At 37.2% G+C, this 17,673-nt stretch overlaps 1 protein-coding gene across 5 annotated transcripts in view; it reads right to left on the bottom strand.

Moving 5' to 3' along the window:
- Positions 1-17,673, bottom strand: part of mub (poly(rC)-binding protein mub) — a 103,557-nt gene that overhangs the window by 14,110 nt on the left and 71,774 nt on the right. For 4 of the 5 annotated variants that reach the window (XM_018510401.1, XM_018510400.1, XM_018510404.1 and 1 more), the window contains exons 2-5: positions 10,931-11,183; positions 3,979-4,035; positions 3,243-3,641; positions 2,228-2,632 (exon numbers count right to left, since the gene is read on the bottom strand). In XM_018510401.1, coding sequence (XP_018365903.1) covers positions 2,228-2,632; positions 3,243-3,641; positions 3,979-4,035; positions 10,931-11,011 — 942 coding nt within the window. In that variant the 5' untranslated portion in view covers positions 11,012-11,183. The remainder of the gene's footprint in view (positions 1-2,227; positions 2,633-3,242; positions 3,642-3,978; positions 4,036-10,930; positions 11,184-17,673) is intronic. The other variant, XM_018510403.1, reaches the window with a different exon arrangement.

Raw genomic sequence — 17,673 nt, 5'->3', positions numbered from 1 at the left:
ATACATAAAAGAATAGAACAACTAATTGGTAGTTCAATACGATCATCAACGGAACGATATAAATGCAGTGCACGACCAAAATTTTCAGATACCAAGTTTCAGATAAATATTTCAAATTTGAATTTGCAATATTTGCATCGTCATTAAAAAAGACGCAAATCAATTAATATAAAATAAAATCGATTAATATTAAATATCGATTAATATTGAATAAGAATAATTAGCTCCATTTTATTAAATTTTGTCAATTCAGTTCTCTTAGAACTGAATTGACAAGAATCAAACTCAATCGCGTAAATATAATTATTCATTAAAATCAAACGTATTAACGCGAACTTCATTACTTCAACCTGATATCGGAGCTCACGTTACGTCGTACAATTGCACTCTTTGTACATAGCATGCATCTTAAAATTTCTCTATGCACTGTGAAGGACGGCAAGCAATATTTAAGGTGATCAACCCACTACCAAACGCAAGCATACACAAAGGAGACACGAGTACATACAGATTCAGGTTGAGCTTGTTAGAAGCGTCGGTGAACGTCTATAGGATTTAGAAAAAAAAAATAATCCAAAGAGGAAAGCATGCACGTAACAGCTCATACGGATATAAAGCAAAGCTGGAAAATTTCGCCTGACTTCGCTGATATTATAAAATTATAAAAAGATATTTGTCTATTCTAAAAATATGAAAAGCTTTCTCATCACTATTATTAAAATATAATTTATAAAAATTTCAACTAACAAAATACATCGTGAACATTTCGTATTTCTGATGGAAGAAACCTTCCAACATCGAGTGGCAAAGTAATTTCTGATGTAATCATGTTGGAAGTTGTTATTAAATATAATTACAGCAGGCTTTATTTCGTTCCATGTTATGTTTAATCAGATGTTTCTGCAGTCGAAGTCACGCGACTAGATAGAAAATGTTTGAAGGTATGTACGGTCGGAGCTTAATCGTGCGACAGGATCCTTTCGATCGCATCTTCAAGCAATCGAAGATAAGAATATCGTGACATGAATATTCCTGAATAGAAAGCTCAAGACCGTACAGGGATATCGAGCAGAAAAGCCAAGGTATGATGCATATATGCGGAGGGAGACAGAGGACAGCAAAGAGTTTCAAGAGGGAGAGGACCAAGTGACCTAGATAATAATGAAATATATTGATAAATTGTAAGCTGCCACGACATTTGGTGAAAATTGGAATAATCTCGAATCCAGAATTACATTAAAATTAGTGTAAATTTTTATCAATACATTGTTTACAAAATAATTATAAATAAGATACGCAAACATTTCAATATGTCTAAATATTATTTTATTATTAATGAAAAAAGAAATGATTTTTAAAGCATGATATAAGAGATGTAAGCATTATGTAAACTGTTATTTCAGCTTGGAACGTAATATAAATATTTAATATATTTCGAAATAATTTCCAAAATGTTTCATCTGTATCTTAAATAAGAAATTTATCATAATAACTTTTCTCTATAGCCAAGATTCAATATATAGCAAAAAAAATTTAATAAAACTAAATCACAAAGAAGATCAAGGATCACGATCAAATAAAAGCATCACATTAATCTATTTCTCACAACCACGTTCTTTTGCCTTTAACGAAAACTACTGTTCAGTCTCTGTTGCAACAAACAAGTAACTACACGCTTGACCATTCGTTTATCTATAAAACTTTCTACCCTCCGATTGCGCATTAACTTAACCGCAAATTAATCCCACTAATACCATGAACAAGTGTAGATTCGTTGCGCAAGTGATTTCTCTTTCTTAACTATTATACAAAAAAAAACATAATAATATAGATATGAAAACGTACTACAAATAAGAAATTTTTAACTACGTTAATATTAGCCTTTCAACATATATTCAGACGTTTCTATTCAGATTTTCAGTTAGATCTATCTAGTTTTCTAAAGAAACAGCTTCGAACGTACTGTTTCCTCGAGAACCATCTGACTCTCTTTCTTCGTAATCATTCCAACGTGAAACCATCTGCCGAGGTTGCCAGTTTGAAGTTTTGCCGGATATATTAAGGATTGTGTACAATAAGGAGACACTGAATCGGGAGGGTATATTGATTTTTCGGGCAAGTGGAAATCCATCGTATGTATATTGTTACCCGGGAGATATGTGGTAGCCAGGTTGGTGATCAAGAAGGGGTACGGGAGAGGGTGGAGCACGAAAAACAAAAGACTTACGGCGTCTGCCACGAGGTGTGCGGGCGGGAGGGCTGCCTGCAAGTGTCCACTCTTCAGCAGGGGGTCGGCGAGGCCTGCCACGCTGGCGTGTAAGGGGCTTGGGTGGAGAGGATGATGTGGGGTTGTAAGATGGGCCGTGGATAGGAGCGGGTGCCCGTGAGAAGCGGCGAAGGCCGAGGATGAGGGGTGGGCCGCGAAGGGCGAGGTCGTCAAAGTTTGGGTGTTCAGCGAGGGTGGGGTGGGCCCGGCAGCGGGCGCGGGCAATGGTAATACTGTACTTACGTCCGAGTGGGCGGGCACCGCGTAATTACCCTGGATGGTGTAGGCTTGCCCACCAGCCAGGATCACTGGCCCACCGACTTGGGGTTTGGGGCGATAAGGGATCGTGGCACCTTTGGGAGGGGACTGAAACAGAAAGAAACATACGCACGAGTGTGAATACACCGATCGAGCCATTACATTTGGTATAGCATTCGCGTTATCGCATCAAAAGATGGCTCTTTTATTCTATTAAAGTCCAAAAATAACACGATGTGAATAAAAAAAGAATTATTTTAGCGGCGAAAACTTTGTTTATAACTGCAGATACGTATATTGCGTTTCTCTGAAGAAACTTATAAATAATGAAAAAAATTCAAATGTAATTATTGTTATGAATACATTGTTATGAATACTAATTTAGTCTAGGCTTTAGTAAATTAAATCTAATTCGTCATAATTTAATGAAATTATTTAAATATGTGCAATCTTTCCTTTTCAAGACTGCATCGATATAATTATAAGTATTGCCTTTAAGTTTCGATCATCAATGCTCACTATTTGTTAACAGATTAATAACTAAACTGTAAACTGTATTTCTATACCTATATGTTCAACAAAATTAATAGCGCGCTTATGAACGATTATGTAGGTTGTTTTCGGTTATAATTATTACAGTTTCTACAAAGTACTAAAGTGCGAACTATAACACTTAGAATGATCGATCATTATAACGTCGCAAAACGATGGTACGTACCTCTAGCATAACGCAGCAGATATGATATATGCATTGCGTGATTGCCTCGCTGGTACCGGATATGGTTACTGCACGTTCCGTCGAATTAGGCAGCATCTCAGAAGCGACTTGAATGGAGGCGCCAGTAACTTCCCGAATTTCTTTGATCTTGGAACCACCCTTGCCGATCAGGGAGCCGCATTGCGAAGCGGGGACAATCAGTCTGAGTGTGATGGGCGGCCTCGATACACCACCGCCACCTCCGGCACCGCTACCCGGAACGTCGTGGAACTGAGAGCACCACTCCTCGAACTTCTTGCATATCAGCGTGAACGCCTTGAAGATCGAGTTCGTCGGCCCGGTGACAGTCACTATCCGTTCCGGACAGGAACCGTCGGAGATATTGATTTTCGCGCCGGACTGCGTTGGACGAACGGAAAAAAAGTATTACCGATCATGGGTCTTCATATAACATGCACGTGTATAAAGCTATTTTCAGCTTCCAATATTCGATAATCAATGCCTGCTATCCTGAGAGGTCAAATTAGTGTGTATTAGTGAGAAAATGATTAAAGTAGAAAACAAATTTAAAAGACTTGTAAATGTAATCTGTCCTTGATAGCTGAAACCGATCGTAAACAATAATAATTTACATTCTTTCACGTAGAATATCATCTTACGATACGTGATGCGGTTACACATAACTTTTTTTTTCATTATCGGAAAACGTATTTCATCTTCAAGAATTAATACTTACTTCTTCACGGAACCTCTTGACAATCTCTCCTTTTTTCCCGATAATGCTACCAACTTCCTGCAATAAAATAAAAATATTACGTTAATTTAAATACTATTTTTCGTAAGATCTCTTATTGTATATTAAATTCAATAACACAAACGTACATACGCTTGGTTACTTATGTTCTGAATAATGTAGAAATTGTTAACAAATCTGTTGATGAAACGAAATAGCGCGATATTGTAATATTTGTTATTTATTATATCGTATAATAAAAACATAATTGGTACAACACAATTACATATCAGTTGTCAATCGATAATGATAGAATATATGTTCAACGCGTTCGCGAGCAGATGTATAATATACAATTTTGCTAAACTAAATATATCGATATCATTCATTTTTGATATATCAATACGTTATGCATAGAAAAAAGTAACTGTGACATATATGCGATAAATGACATAATTGGCACGCGAGCCTATAATTAGTAGATATACACAAGTAGCTGATGTCCACTCAGACTTCGTGTCTATCCTGATACCATCTGACCTCGGATAATGTCACTGTTAGGTTTTCGAAGCGACCAGCGGGTATATTCCTGCGTTTTCTCTAAACTTAGACGATGTCTCCCGGACGAAATGCCAACGTTCCTAGCGACGTTAACGAGTTTCACGTACCTCGCGCTATCGGTTTATCGTTCCCTGGTTTAGGAGGGCCAAAGTTTCATGCATTAAAACAACAGCTCGTCTGTTACCTCGGAACATTTTATGAGAACGAAGTCGCGTGCCAGCTCAGGCACAAAGTCACAAACTTACTCGAATACATTTCGCGATGCTGACCCTAATTAGATTTATATACTTCCATAGTTCTGCCGTTCGTTCCACGCGAGCGTAAGTAAATCAGCGACGGCGACAGTCGCGAATTCCTATTGACGTGCACAAGGTAGCGCGTCGGACAAGCGTCATCGCCGACGAATTAGATGCACGCCGAGGCAAATATAGCTGGAACAAGAAGACAGCGAGACGATGAGGGAAGAAGACTTGGCGACGCGCCAGCTATGAGGGTCAGGCGACGATCGGCAAAATTCGCGAGATTACAAGTCCTCGAGAGATCGGATCGTGTCGAGCGGCGTTATCAAGTCAGGATAGAACGTCATAGCGGCTCCTCTACGGACGCCGCTTTCGAGAGATAAGTATAGCCACCGTTGCTGTACCGGTCAATAGTTTGAGCGCAGCCTACTTTGATGAAATAAGATTAAAAGTTTTCCGATATTGTCCTACTTCTGTAAATACACCACGTCGCCATAAGAGGTGAAATAAAGCGCAAAAGATAATGAATAATATACTATGACATATAGAATTTAAAAAACCCAGCTTCAAGTATCTTACACATCTTGAAAGTTAATTTCAATTTCAGAAACGTCAGCAAAATACATTTTAGGTATACAGTAAACTATAAGTGGCAAGCGAGAGAGATAGTTTTATTGAGCTACAAGTTTGTCGTTCAGATTAAATTAAGTCTTTTAATCTTTGGGTAAATGAAGACGGTGCAGTAAAAATAAGAGGTCTTTTGAGTTGTTCTACGATTGGAGGAATGATTCCTGAGGGCTCGCGTATATGACCGGTTGGCCGGTGGCCCTGGCCGACGTCCAAACCTGCTGGAGTCCAGACTTGCCCAAAAGCCCAAAACAGAACACATTGGTGGCGAAGAAAGTAAGAGGAAGCAGGAGCGACCCTCTTCTCAGTGTGTTTTGGGATTATCAATGGTCATCTCTCTCACAAAATGATTGGATCCAACCGGCGCGCGGGGTTAGAAAGACATTGATGATACGTGGCTGAGACGGAAAGAAAATATTTGGATAACAGGTACGAGTCGGCTTGTACTCGAGCCAAATATTTACGCCATAATGATATCATAAGATCGAACACGCACTAACGACCATGACTTTGTTCAACAGTACAATATGGGAGCATATTTTGCTGCTGTTTACTAGAGAAATTAAAAATACAAGCAATTGCAATTTTTTATTCATAGAAGTTTTGCAATGCTTTTTTTGTTGGCGATATAGCTAAAAGAACTGTAGATCAAAATGTATTTCAGTTTTTTGTAAAGGTCGGCAGTTTATTAAACTGTTTTTTACCGAATTATATTGATTTATAGATCGTAGTCATTAAGAATGAGTCATTAGGACTATGCCATCAGAAGGATAATGGAAACACGATAATCCGCGATGCATCCGCCGATTGGCTTTCGGCCCTGGCCGGTGTCCAGTCTGCTCGGAAGATCACGGTGCGTGCTCCACCAGCAGACATAATGCCTCTCCGGCCAAAAATGCGGCCAGACGTATTTATTTCGCGCGAAGGAGGCTGCCCGACTATCCGTTTACCCGTTTGCAGAGCTTCCAAAGTGCGTTTTGCAACACGCGCGATCACGACATTGGCGAGTCGAGTAAAGAGGCGTATAATTAATAAACGTCCGTGAAAGATCAATGTGTCCGCCATGTCCAAATTGTAACGTCAACATGACGACTTGAAAACACTCGACATTGCTTGAGTTGTTGTATTAAAACTATTGTTACTGCGTAAGATGTGATAAAATATAAAAAAAAAGGATAAAAAAGAACTTTCAATTTACGAAAAGTATAACTTAAAATGTATATACAATTATAAAATTACAAAAGAGTTAGATGAATCTTGAATGTTTAGCCTAGAAACGTTCTGTTAAAATATTAACAAGTATTATTAATTAACGAAAAAAAATAGTCATGTAAGAGATGTTCGTAACCTGCTAATTGGATTAGTCTTGTACTAAATGTACGCGTAATTAGTAAGGTACTACTCTTTCCGTCATTAATCTTCAAGCGCGAGTTGATTTTCATTCTGCTGTAACTAAACGCAGACACCTCGAGGGAAAAAAACACGTTGACGAGGGGACGAACCCCTGGATACGCCGTGACGTAGTCGACATATCATCGTCGAGACGTTAAAAACACGGATATAATGAGATTTGCCACGGAAATATTTTCTCGTACAGGGGACACGGTGGTTCATTTAGATCCGGTGAGAGAATCAGAGTCAGAGGGTTGACAGACTGTCGGATGACCCTTCGTAAAGATCGGAGAGATGCCGGATGAGACTGATCCTCACGCGCGGCTTTAGGCGGTCAAGTATCGTTCAAATATACAGGAATACGCAAAAATTTCTATGTCGTACTTTAGCACGAATCCATATGGATGCACGCGTGTTTGTGTATATGTATAGGCTAGTCTCTCTTACTTCTCAGCTTTCTAACGTCGGAATTCCTTTCCATAATTGAATTTAATTGCTCTACCAGAGTTCACCAACTTGAAAAAATTCTAATGATTTGGTGTTGTCTCATCACAAATCTCTCGCATAACAATTCGATCAGATAAGTAAAATTGAACGCAAAGTTCGTTGGAAAACTTCTAAATTTAGCCACCCGTGTCTATCGTCCTAATACTCAGAAGAAAGAATTAACAGCGAATTGTAAAACTTGGCAATGTACGATCACTGGCGAAAAGATCTGCGCATCGAAAGGGACATAAGCGTCTAACTGCTAGATGCGATTAATTACCGAGACGGCGGACATTAATTACTCGTGCTACGACGAGCAGTATTGCACCTCGCGCACGATAATTAATTACAAGCAGAACGTTGGTAGGTGACGTGTTCCTAGAACGATAACGAGTACAGGCTAAATAAACTTTGACACTTGTCGCGAAAGGCCAGTGCTCCGTGGAGCAACTTTTCTACAGAAATTCCGTTCTTGATAATCTCATGGATGACGTAACTGATATAAGCATCGAATTACGTGCTATTTCCCGGGAAACTTTCACTCTCAATCCGTAGGAAGAAGTTTTCTGGGATAAGATCTGAAAACTGCTCCCTCTTTCAGGATATACTTGTTCTTTTTTGTTATTATGCATATTCGTTCGTGGAATTCTCAATTGACTGTAAAATATGCATGTACGTTTATTAACTATAATAAATAATCATGACTTCATTGTAATTATGGACTTTTTTTAGAAGAAATCGATTTCACGGGACTAGGATTAACGACTCGTAAGAGGAAACAAAACGGCTATTAAAATCAGATTTTTCATCGAGAAGATAATTGAAGATAAAATCTCAGATTAAAGTATCCATAATCCGTGTGCCATTTTCGCAGATGTCTACAAAGGGAAGATGTAACATGCAGGGCAAAGAGCTGGAGCGTGTAACGAAAATTGCTTTTGCCGATGACCACGAGTGCTCCTCCTCCTCCTCCCCTTGTCATCGTCGAACTAAAACGTTCGTGTAATTGCCCTCTGCTTCATTCCTGTGCATGATCTTTTCAATGGTTCTCCATTTTCCCCGTTTTTGAGTCCGTCAACCGAGACTCCGTGTGAGACCCTTTCTTTGAGGACCTCTTTCACCAATCTCTGGTTAAGTAAACCGACGATTAACTTACAATAGTACCAACAGAAGTTCAATGTATCACATCTCTTCTCTCTTCTTCTTCTATGGCCTGGTTCCACAAATGTAACATTAATTTTAATCTCGGTTTAATTTTCTCTTTACCTTTTTTAATTATAAGAATTTTGCAAAAAGACAATATTAAGTTAAACCGAGGCTTAATGCTCGTTTCTATTAATGTACACTAACTTTAATTTCGGTTCAACTTACTTTTCATCTTTTCCTAATTCTTAGAATTAGAAAAAGATGAAGAATTAGTTAGTTGAATCGAGATTAAAAATAATCTTCATTGATAGAAACACGCATGAGATAACTGTTGATGTTACCATCGGTTAGCTTAATCGAAAATTAGTGAAAAAGGCTCAAAATATTTTGATAAGAATCAAAGGATTAAATAAAAAATGCACAGACTTACCAATGTAAGTTCGAAAGTCACGTGGCTTCAATAAACAGACGACGTTTTCTCTCGCCAAGTAATCGATTCTTCCTAATCATTTGCAATGGAATTTATACCCGTCTTTATCGCAGCAAAAATTACTTTAAAATTTATGACCAAGAATACAGTAGTCATGCAATTCCACGCAAATTCAATTCACTGCGTAATACCCTATAAACTTCAATGTAACATGAATCTGATTTGAAGTGCTCAATGCTACAAAATACGCAATATTGATCAATGATATCAACAATTACGATAAATATCAATTTCTCATCGACCTTTCCACAGACAAAAATTTCGATCTCGCCGGAGTGGCCGATAGAAAATCTGTCAGTTTATGCGACACGAAGATCGCAACGTAGTTTACGCGAAAAACAACAACCTCGGATTCTTGGCATCGCGTCAAACGTTCGTATACGTTTTAGGACACATTGTCTGTCTCGTGCGCGGTCAAACGTGATTTCGAGAACATCTCCGATGATACGCTCTACTAGCAGAATTGTTAGAACATTCAAATCACTTTTCAATAGGAGAGATCGCGCGACGTTACATACAACTAGTAACGACAAATGGCCTTTATAAGTCACCTCGACAATGGTATTATCTCAGCCATCACGGTTAATCCTTAGATGTGGTTTGTCGTGGGTAAAACTTATTTCCGTGGTAATGACTTTGATATAACAAAGGACGCTAATAACGTCCTTGTAACTCCGGAATCTTATCTTCCACGTGATTCCGTTCTTCGTATCGATTCATATCTGCGTCGTCGCCGAATGATGACGTCGGGCATGTGGAAACCAATTAAACAAAAACAAAAGATGTTAGGCTCCGTTATTTTAGTTCTCTGGACTTATACGAATACCTGATGTAAAATAAGCTCGGCTTTCCCATTCCGATGGAAGAATTATATTACGTGCCAGAATGCTGTGACCACAATGTGTCGAAAGGCGCGGTCGGCCTCTCATAAATAATTCGCAGTAATTGTCAAAAAGAGAACACTGTAAGTGACAGTGAGGACCGCGAGTGACGCGTTTGAGATTTATCATCGCCACGCCAGCTAAACAATTATGTCTTTTTCTTGGAACTCCGGCAAATACAAGTTACCGCAGTCCAGGAGACTTAATACGGTTCTTAAGACGAAGTGAAAATTACAAAACAGAGCAAACTCACGAGGTGTTAATCAATAAAGTTGTAAATATTCTAGTAAATGCGATCACTCTAGTAATTTTCACCTCGTTTCGAGAACCGTAATAAATTCCCGGAGTGGCCGACGGCGGATGCTTAGACATTTTCATGTGTTAACTTAAACGCAGTAAATCTAAACATATACTCGATCAACAAACGTCGACATGTTTTCAAAAATAGTTGCAGTATGCTTTCGATATATTTTTAAAACGCATCTCACAAACCTTTAAAAATCATACATTCCGAAATGAGATACGAACGATAAATGTGATTTATTCCAAACCGAACCAACGCGCCTCTACAAACGGATATCAATTGATATCCAGTGGGAGGCTGTTTGATGCGAGATTTTGAACGCACACTCTCATATCATGTACACATATACACGCAAATACGAGTTTTCCGCCCTCGATAATGCATTATCTTATTACTGTTGCTTCTCCAATTTCAAATGACGTATATAATAGCAGGACACGCGAATCTCAAATGCTAACGGTATAAAAAAATCTGTTCATATATATTGGGTCGCCGGACAAACGAATGTAAGATGAACGCGAAAGTTGATTAAAAAAAAAAGTATGAAAAAAAATGTTCGAATCCAAAATGTAAAAATATGCGTAAAAAGGACATTAAATTCCTCTGTGCAATCTGGTATAAAACGCTTAACGTTCTGCACTTTGGATTAGTTAAAAAAAAAAAAAGAAGAATGCACGCGGAATAAATCGAGCGAGCGACGTTAAAACACGTGATAAACATGTCCGGCGATTCAGAACGTTGATTTTCAACTCACAGTTTAAACGTATGTACTCGATTAAATAAACTCAATAAAATTATTTTACGCAGAGATATAACGGGTGTAGCTTACTTTGCCCTGCATAATCAGGCGAATGGTCAGGGTGACCGAGGGATCATCGTTCAACACCGGTTTGTTGTCCATGCCGTCCATTGCGTGATTGCGGATCTTGTGGCTTCGATTGGAGACCTTCTCGACGTTCGCGGAGGGGAAGGACGCGGAGGAGGGCAAGGAGGACAGGGGAGAGGTTAGGCGAGTGATTTTGATCGGGGGAGTCTCGGGGGATGTGCTCCTCAAGCGCTCCCAGGTAGTCTCGGTCCTCGTACTAAAATCAGAAATATCTGGGTTACAAAGCCATCACATATACATACCTACTATTGTTCTTTTTTTTCTTTTTCACATATGCTTTTATATATTTTGGCGGAAAGAATTTAAAAAAAAAAACCCTTTGTATTTTTTAAAGATAAAGGTCCATTCGGATAATTCGCACTATTGTGCGCATTTTATTCTTGTAAATCACTATTCGTTTTTTATTTAATAATGTGCTACTTTTATTATTCGCCCTTTTACGTTCGAACTATAAAATGTTAATCTTTTTTCAATCACAATCAATATATACTGATCATGATTAAAATGTTATATCCATAAATTGATAATGAAATTTATAGGATTAAGTTTACTGCTATATAAGAGATTATATTATGGCGCAATTTATTTATCTGGGCGTTGAATTCACACGGAAATAAATGGAGTGAACTTCGGAATTAGCATAACAATAGCGCGCGGCCAATCAGCCGTCGAGGAATGGCGATTTCGGGAATGCGATACACCACTGTATTAATTTAGTGTTGAGTCCGTTTGAGAATTACTATATCGAGTCTACATAGCATAATCAACTAGATCTGTTTTATGCACGAAGCGTCGTATATTCCGCATGCTTCATTTACATTCATCCAATAAATTATTAAACTTATTAGTCTGCAATGCTTATTTCGAGCTGATGTCGGAAATTTTTAACTCTCTAAGATTATTCAATATTGTAAAATATGATAACGAAAAAGACCGTAACATTGGGCTTGACATCTCCTTTCCGCAAGCATAAAATATAGCATCATTCGTAACGCTTGTCGTAATAAGAACCGAGCGAAATAAAACATCAATTTCCCGGTTCACGGTCAATCACATTTTGACGCGATGCGCTTTCACTCGTTGAATCGGCGCTAACGAAAAGAAAATTTATTCTAGAGTATAAAAAAAAAAAGAAGTGCTCGACGATTATTCACGGAATGCAACGTGATAGGGCTTTAGATCTTTATGCTGACGAGCATTACGTGAGGAAAAAATACGAAAATGTTTGAAATCTTCAACTCATTCTACAATTGCGTAGTTATAAAGTTATGCTCACACTATAAATTACAGTTCTATTTTACCTATAATCACGACGCAACTAGTTCGTACTCGCCGCAACCTATAGTGTCATTACGGCTTAAGTGGCAGTTGTAAGATTTCTTCTTTGTCTTTCCCTAATGGATTTCCGATGCACAAAGGTAGGTCATAGTATTATAGTTGCAAGAATTGATCAATCACAGTCGAATATGAATAGAATTCGACTGCGATTGGTCAATTCTTACAAATACAACCACTTACATACAACTTACTACATACTTACGCAATTATAAAATGGAAAATATATAAAAGCGTACCCTAGTAGAAATGTATGCAGTTTTCCTAGACACCTATTCAGTTACTATCTAATATTACTGTATTCTCATTAATTGTGCCAATACTGAGTAGGAAATGAACAACAACTTGATAGAGTTTTATTCTGTCCATTTCACGAGCAGTTGGCTTGCTTATTATTCAATTTAATATCCATTATTTGTTGTGTTTCTATACAGTAAATGGATTCAGATTTTATGCAACTTTTGTATGCAGTAACTGCAAACAAAGCGTTACATCCTGATTGGGATCCTAAGTACTTTTCCTTCCCTTTACGCAACTTTTGTATGCAGTAACTGCAAACAAAGTGTTACATCCTGATTGGGATCCTAAGTACTTTTCCTTCCCCAGTTACTATAGACAGAAGTTGGTGTAACTGTTTAGTAACTGCTCAAAAAATGCATGAAATTTCTACCAGGGGTATATAGTACATATATTTACAGTAGAAATTATTTTATAATTTATTTCATATCAAGGATATGTAAAATGCCAACCCGGAAAAATAAGTTAAATATACGAGATGAAATATAAGGTATGCGATATATAAAAATTTGGTAAGAAATTCGGTTTCTTCGCACACGACGAAGACATAAGGTATTTGAGGAACAACTCGGTACCCAAGAGGCACAAGATATTCGCGAGCGATCGAACGGTGCATTCCGCGGCATTATTTTTCAGTCGGCTAACATTAATTACGGCTACTGCCGGTTGTTAGGCCGATCGATAGACCGCTGGAAACCTGGCCGAAGAGAAGTTCTCCTGAGATATTCCGTTCCCTCTCTAAAGGAAAGAGACGTAACACCGCGCCCCTCCGTACCCCTTCTCTTCAATGGGGGCCCCTACGACGCAACGTGAGACAGGTTTGCTCGATCGGTCCGTTACGAGCTACGCAGAACGCGTTTCTGGTTGTGCACATTTATTTCTCGCACGCACGCGCGCGCGAGAACCGGCGACGTGCCACTAAGAAAACTAATAGCGTTAAAAATTGTCCGTTTCTGATCGATAAAAAGTAGCGAAGAGATTCAAAGAGTCGTAATATCTGCTACCTTCGAGCGAATAGGGTTTGTAGAATAATCTCACCTGATACACTGAAAAAATGATTCAAAGAGTCGTAATATCTGCTACCTTCGAGCGAATAGGGTTTGTAGAATAATCTCACCTGGTACACTGAAAAAAAAGTCTAGTTATAGCTACCAAATATTGAGTGAAATAGTTTCAATTAAATGTTGAGGTAATATAACTAAACATAAGTTTACTTTTACAAATATATAGTAAGTATTACCGTTGGTAATATTGTTTAGTAATATTTACTAAATATTTGTAAAGGTAAACTTATGTTTAGTTATATTACCTCAACATTTAGTTGAAACTATTTTACTCAATATTTGATAGCTATAACTAGACTTTTTTTTCAGTGTAGAAATATCATGCATTTTTTGAGCAGTTGCAGTTATATTAATTCTGTCTAGTAACTGAGAAGTAAAGTTACTTAGGATCCTAATCAAGATCAAGATGCTTTGCCTAGAGTTATTGCGCACAAAGGTGTACAAAATTGGAATCCATTTACTGAACAAAAATAGAACAATAAATGAATGGATTACGCAGTATTGAACTAATAATAATCTATTAATAGTAGAGACTGGGCAAGTCTATAGTAAATAGCACGCATTTTTACCAGGAAAATTGCTTCGACTATTAAATAAAGCTTTATTAAGTTCTTATCAATTTCCTACGCTGCGTCAACAAAAAAAGCTTTGTAATTATTGTAAAATTCTTGAATATGATTAGTCTATACGTTTAGATCCAGTGAGGAACTAAGGGCAAGACCAATTATATTAAAGAATTTTAGGTAGAACAATTGCAAAGCTTTTTCTGCTGAACGCAGCTATTACGACTAATGAGAATACAGTAATCTTAGATGATAATTGGATCCCTAGGAAAATTGCATACATTTCTACCAGGATCTGTTCAGACTTGTAATCGATCTTCTACGATGTACAATTATATTTGAGAAACATCTTTTCAGACTAAATTTAAAAAATTCTTTTACAAAATACATCTCAAATGGAAAATTATGAATAACATGAATCTTAAACCACACGAGCATTGATTCTATTACATGACTCGAGTGTTTGCAGACTGACGGGTTTGTATAAATAAAGTACGGTACAAAGCGAAGGACTTAACATCGCGGATGGAGAGCTGCGACGTGTTTTCTAGGCTGCGTACGTTTATCGCGTTTCACGGACAGCTTTGTGCAAAAGTTTACTTGGCCACTTCGGTCCTAGGCAGAAGTTTCCAAGCGAGTTGTCGCTTGGAAACTTGCGACTCCCTATGTATTAGTTTTGCATCTACAAGTGCAACCAGATTTTCAGCATTTTTCAACCCAATTACAAGCCTGTGTATGCGTATCCTGAAAAAAGAGAGAAAGAGAGGCGCAGGAAAAGTCTCTTTATCTTTCTATTTTATATTTTTATGTCAATCTTCCAATGCATCATTAGATTTTTTACGCGAGCTAATTGTAACTCGATCATTTATGTCAGAATATTTTATTTAATTTTGTACATTGAGAAAAATTTTTAGTTAAAAATGAACTAACCAGAAGATTCTGATGATATTAATCAGAATTCTGGTAATCTCAAGTACAGTTAGTTATAATAGACTCAACCAAAAAATTCTGACTTGTTCGTTTTTAATTACACACATAGAAAAATATTTTTCTCTGCTAAGGAAAGTAATTACTTAATTTACTTCTTTCCCTTTAAATAACGTTATCTTTGACAAAGAATATTTTCTTGATAATAATCATAAAATATACTTTTATTACAAATTTAAAAGAAGACTCATTATTATGTATTCAAAATAAGAATTTATTTTCTTTTAAAGAATATTACAAAACGACTTTATTACAAAGCGACTTTATATAATAAGAATATCGAATTTGTTTTAATTTAATAATCATGACTAAAGTATTGAACTTACTAAAATTCAGAATATATTTTGAATAAATTTGATGCTTGTAAAGAACTTTATAAGATTTGCGGAGTCTTTGAAATACTGAAACAAGTAATTATTATCTCATTCTAAGAGTGAAAATTGAGCCAGTCTTGAAAAAGAGTGGCTCAATTTTCAATCTCTATAAAGAATGAGATTTTAGTCTTCAGAGAAATTAACTCAAGTTTTAGAGAGTATTTTTCTGTGTACCAGAATTCTAATACAACTAGACTCTTCCTCAGTGTAGAGATTAAATATGAAAACGTTGTATCGAGTGTCGAACAAGAGCACTTTAGGAAATGGAGTACATTATCCTTCGTTATATCTCTAATCGGCCACGCAAGCGACTCGCCGCCGTCTCGCTCGATTGCGGTGCGGTTAGACTGGAATTTAGTGCGATCTGCGTTCCGTTATGCGTGCATTTAACATAAGTGGGGTTTTAACGTCGTCTCGCCAAAAGGCCAATCACACGGGAGTGGAAATAATTGTTGTTACTCGACGCGTTCCTCACCGCAATTTATCGGAACCTCCGGAGTCCATGGGTCGTTGCACGCACAATTGTGAAATGGTCCGCAAACGAGCGGAGATCTATTCGCAATTTACTTGATATTATAAAACGTCCCGTAAGCCGTTGGCATTTACAAATTCCCCTCTTTCAAATTTCTCCGAAAAAATTCAATAAATTCTTTACTCGTACGAGATAAAACGAAATTAAGTGTAATTTTTCATTAAATCGTCACTGAAACTTCTCGTCGATTTTTCACTCTTAAAAAGAGCCTTTCTTTGTGAGATGAGAATAAAAATATCAATGTATGCTCATTTGATCGCATTTTTAAAAACGTACCAATAGATGGCCCACCCTGTAAATTCGATGTCGACGAAAAGCTCGCGGAATGAGATGCGTGTAAACGATCAATAAACGCGACAGTAGGAAATTTTTCTGAGAGAGATAAACGAGTTTTTATATAATTTATAAACCGGCTCTTAAATTATGAAGATCCTGTCATAAAGTACCGAGCATTTCTGACTCGTTAATCCGCAAAATAAGTGATTTAAGTCTGATTTATGTAATCTTTAGTTCTTAATATAAATATATATGTGGATCGTGTCGATTCCAATTTCAATGTTCCATCAATTTCTCGGATTTTCGTAAACCTTTTTAATCTTAACACAGATTTATATTTAATAAAACGAAAAAGATGGCTTTCAGTTTAAATCGCATAATACCGTTTGCCGTAACGAAAGAGCAGGATTAATTTCCTGGACACATAGTTACTGGTAGCATATCGTATTGTCACTTGATGCAGCGCGAAATTCGAACCCCTCGAAAACTTCCACGTACGTCATGTTTTAATAAAAGCATAAATAGCACTGGCAATATAGAGAGCTTTCCTTTTTTTTTTTATGTTGTACGATCCAGCAGATGTATTTCAAACGACGAATGTCAGGAGACAAAAATCGAATTTGTCCATCTAACCATCAGAATGAAGCGATAACCACTCATAGCTGATTCGCTTGAAATACAGAATTTAAAATTTTCATGTAAAATATTTTATTTTGTATATTTTAGAAAATATCGAATACGAATACTGGAAGATATTTCTGCATCTTATGGGAATTTTGAACCACGTAAAAGTATTTCAGTACGGAACGAAATACGGAATACATAAATATACAATGTTACCTTCCCCTTTAATATTTTTCTAGACATAAACTAGTGTTTGAAATATGGGACACCCTATATATTTCGATCCTTCGAATACGTGTAGTCCATTAACGTACGTGCGGGAATATAAATGCCTTGCACATGTTGCACGCATATCGGGGCATATTCGGGACGCGTACTTTCTATCTAAACACTCGCGCATCATAATTATTCGTTAATTAATCGGGAAATATTAGTATTGTACCAGTAATTATATCATTGCTATCAAATATTAATACGACAAACTACGAAAGCTATCGTTTACGTTACGTGCGCTAAATTTTCAGCACTGGCAGTGAATTTTGAAACACCCGAAATATTGCTTCCGGCTGCTTTGTATGGCTTCCTATTTCTCGAATAATTGACAATCGTGATGCATGAATATTTAGGGTGCGTT

This window comes from Trachymyrmex cornetzi, unplaced genomic scaffold (assembly GCF_001594075.2).
Source record: "Trachymyrmex cornetzi isolate Tcor2-1 unplaced genomic scaffold, Tcor1.1 scaffold335, whole genome shotgun sequence".
NCBI classification, from domain to species: domain Eukaryota; kingdom Metazoa; phylum Arthropoda; class Insecta; order Hymenoptera; family Formicidae; genus Trachymyrmex; species Trachymyrmex cornetzi.
This window is presented reverse-complemented; position numbering and strand designations above follow the sequence as displayed.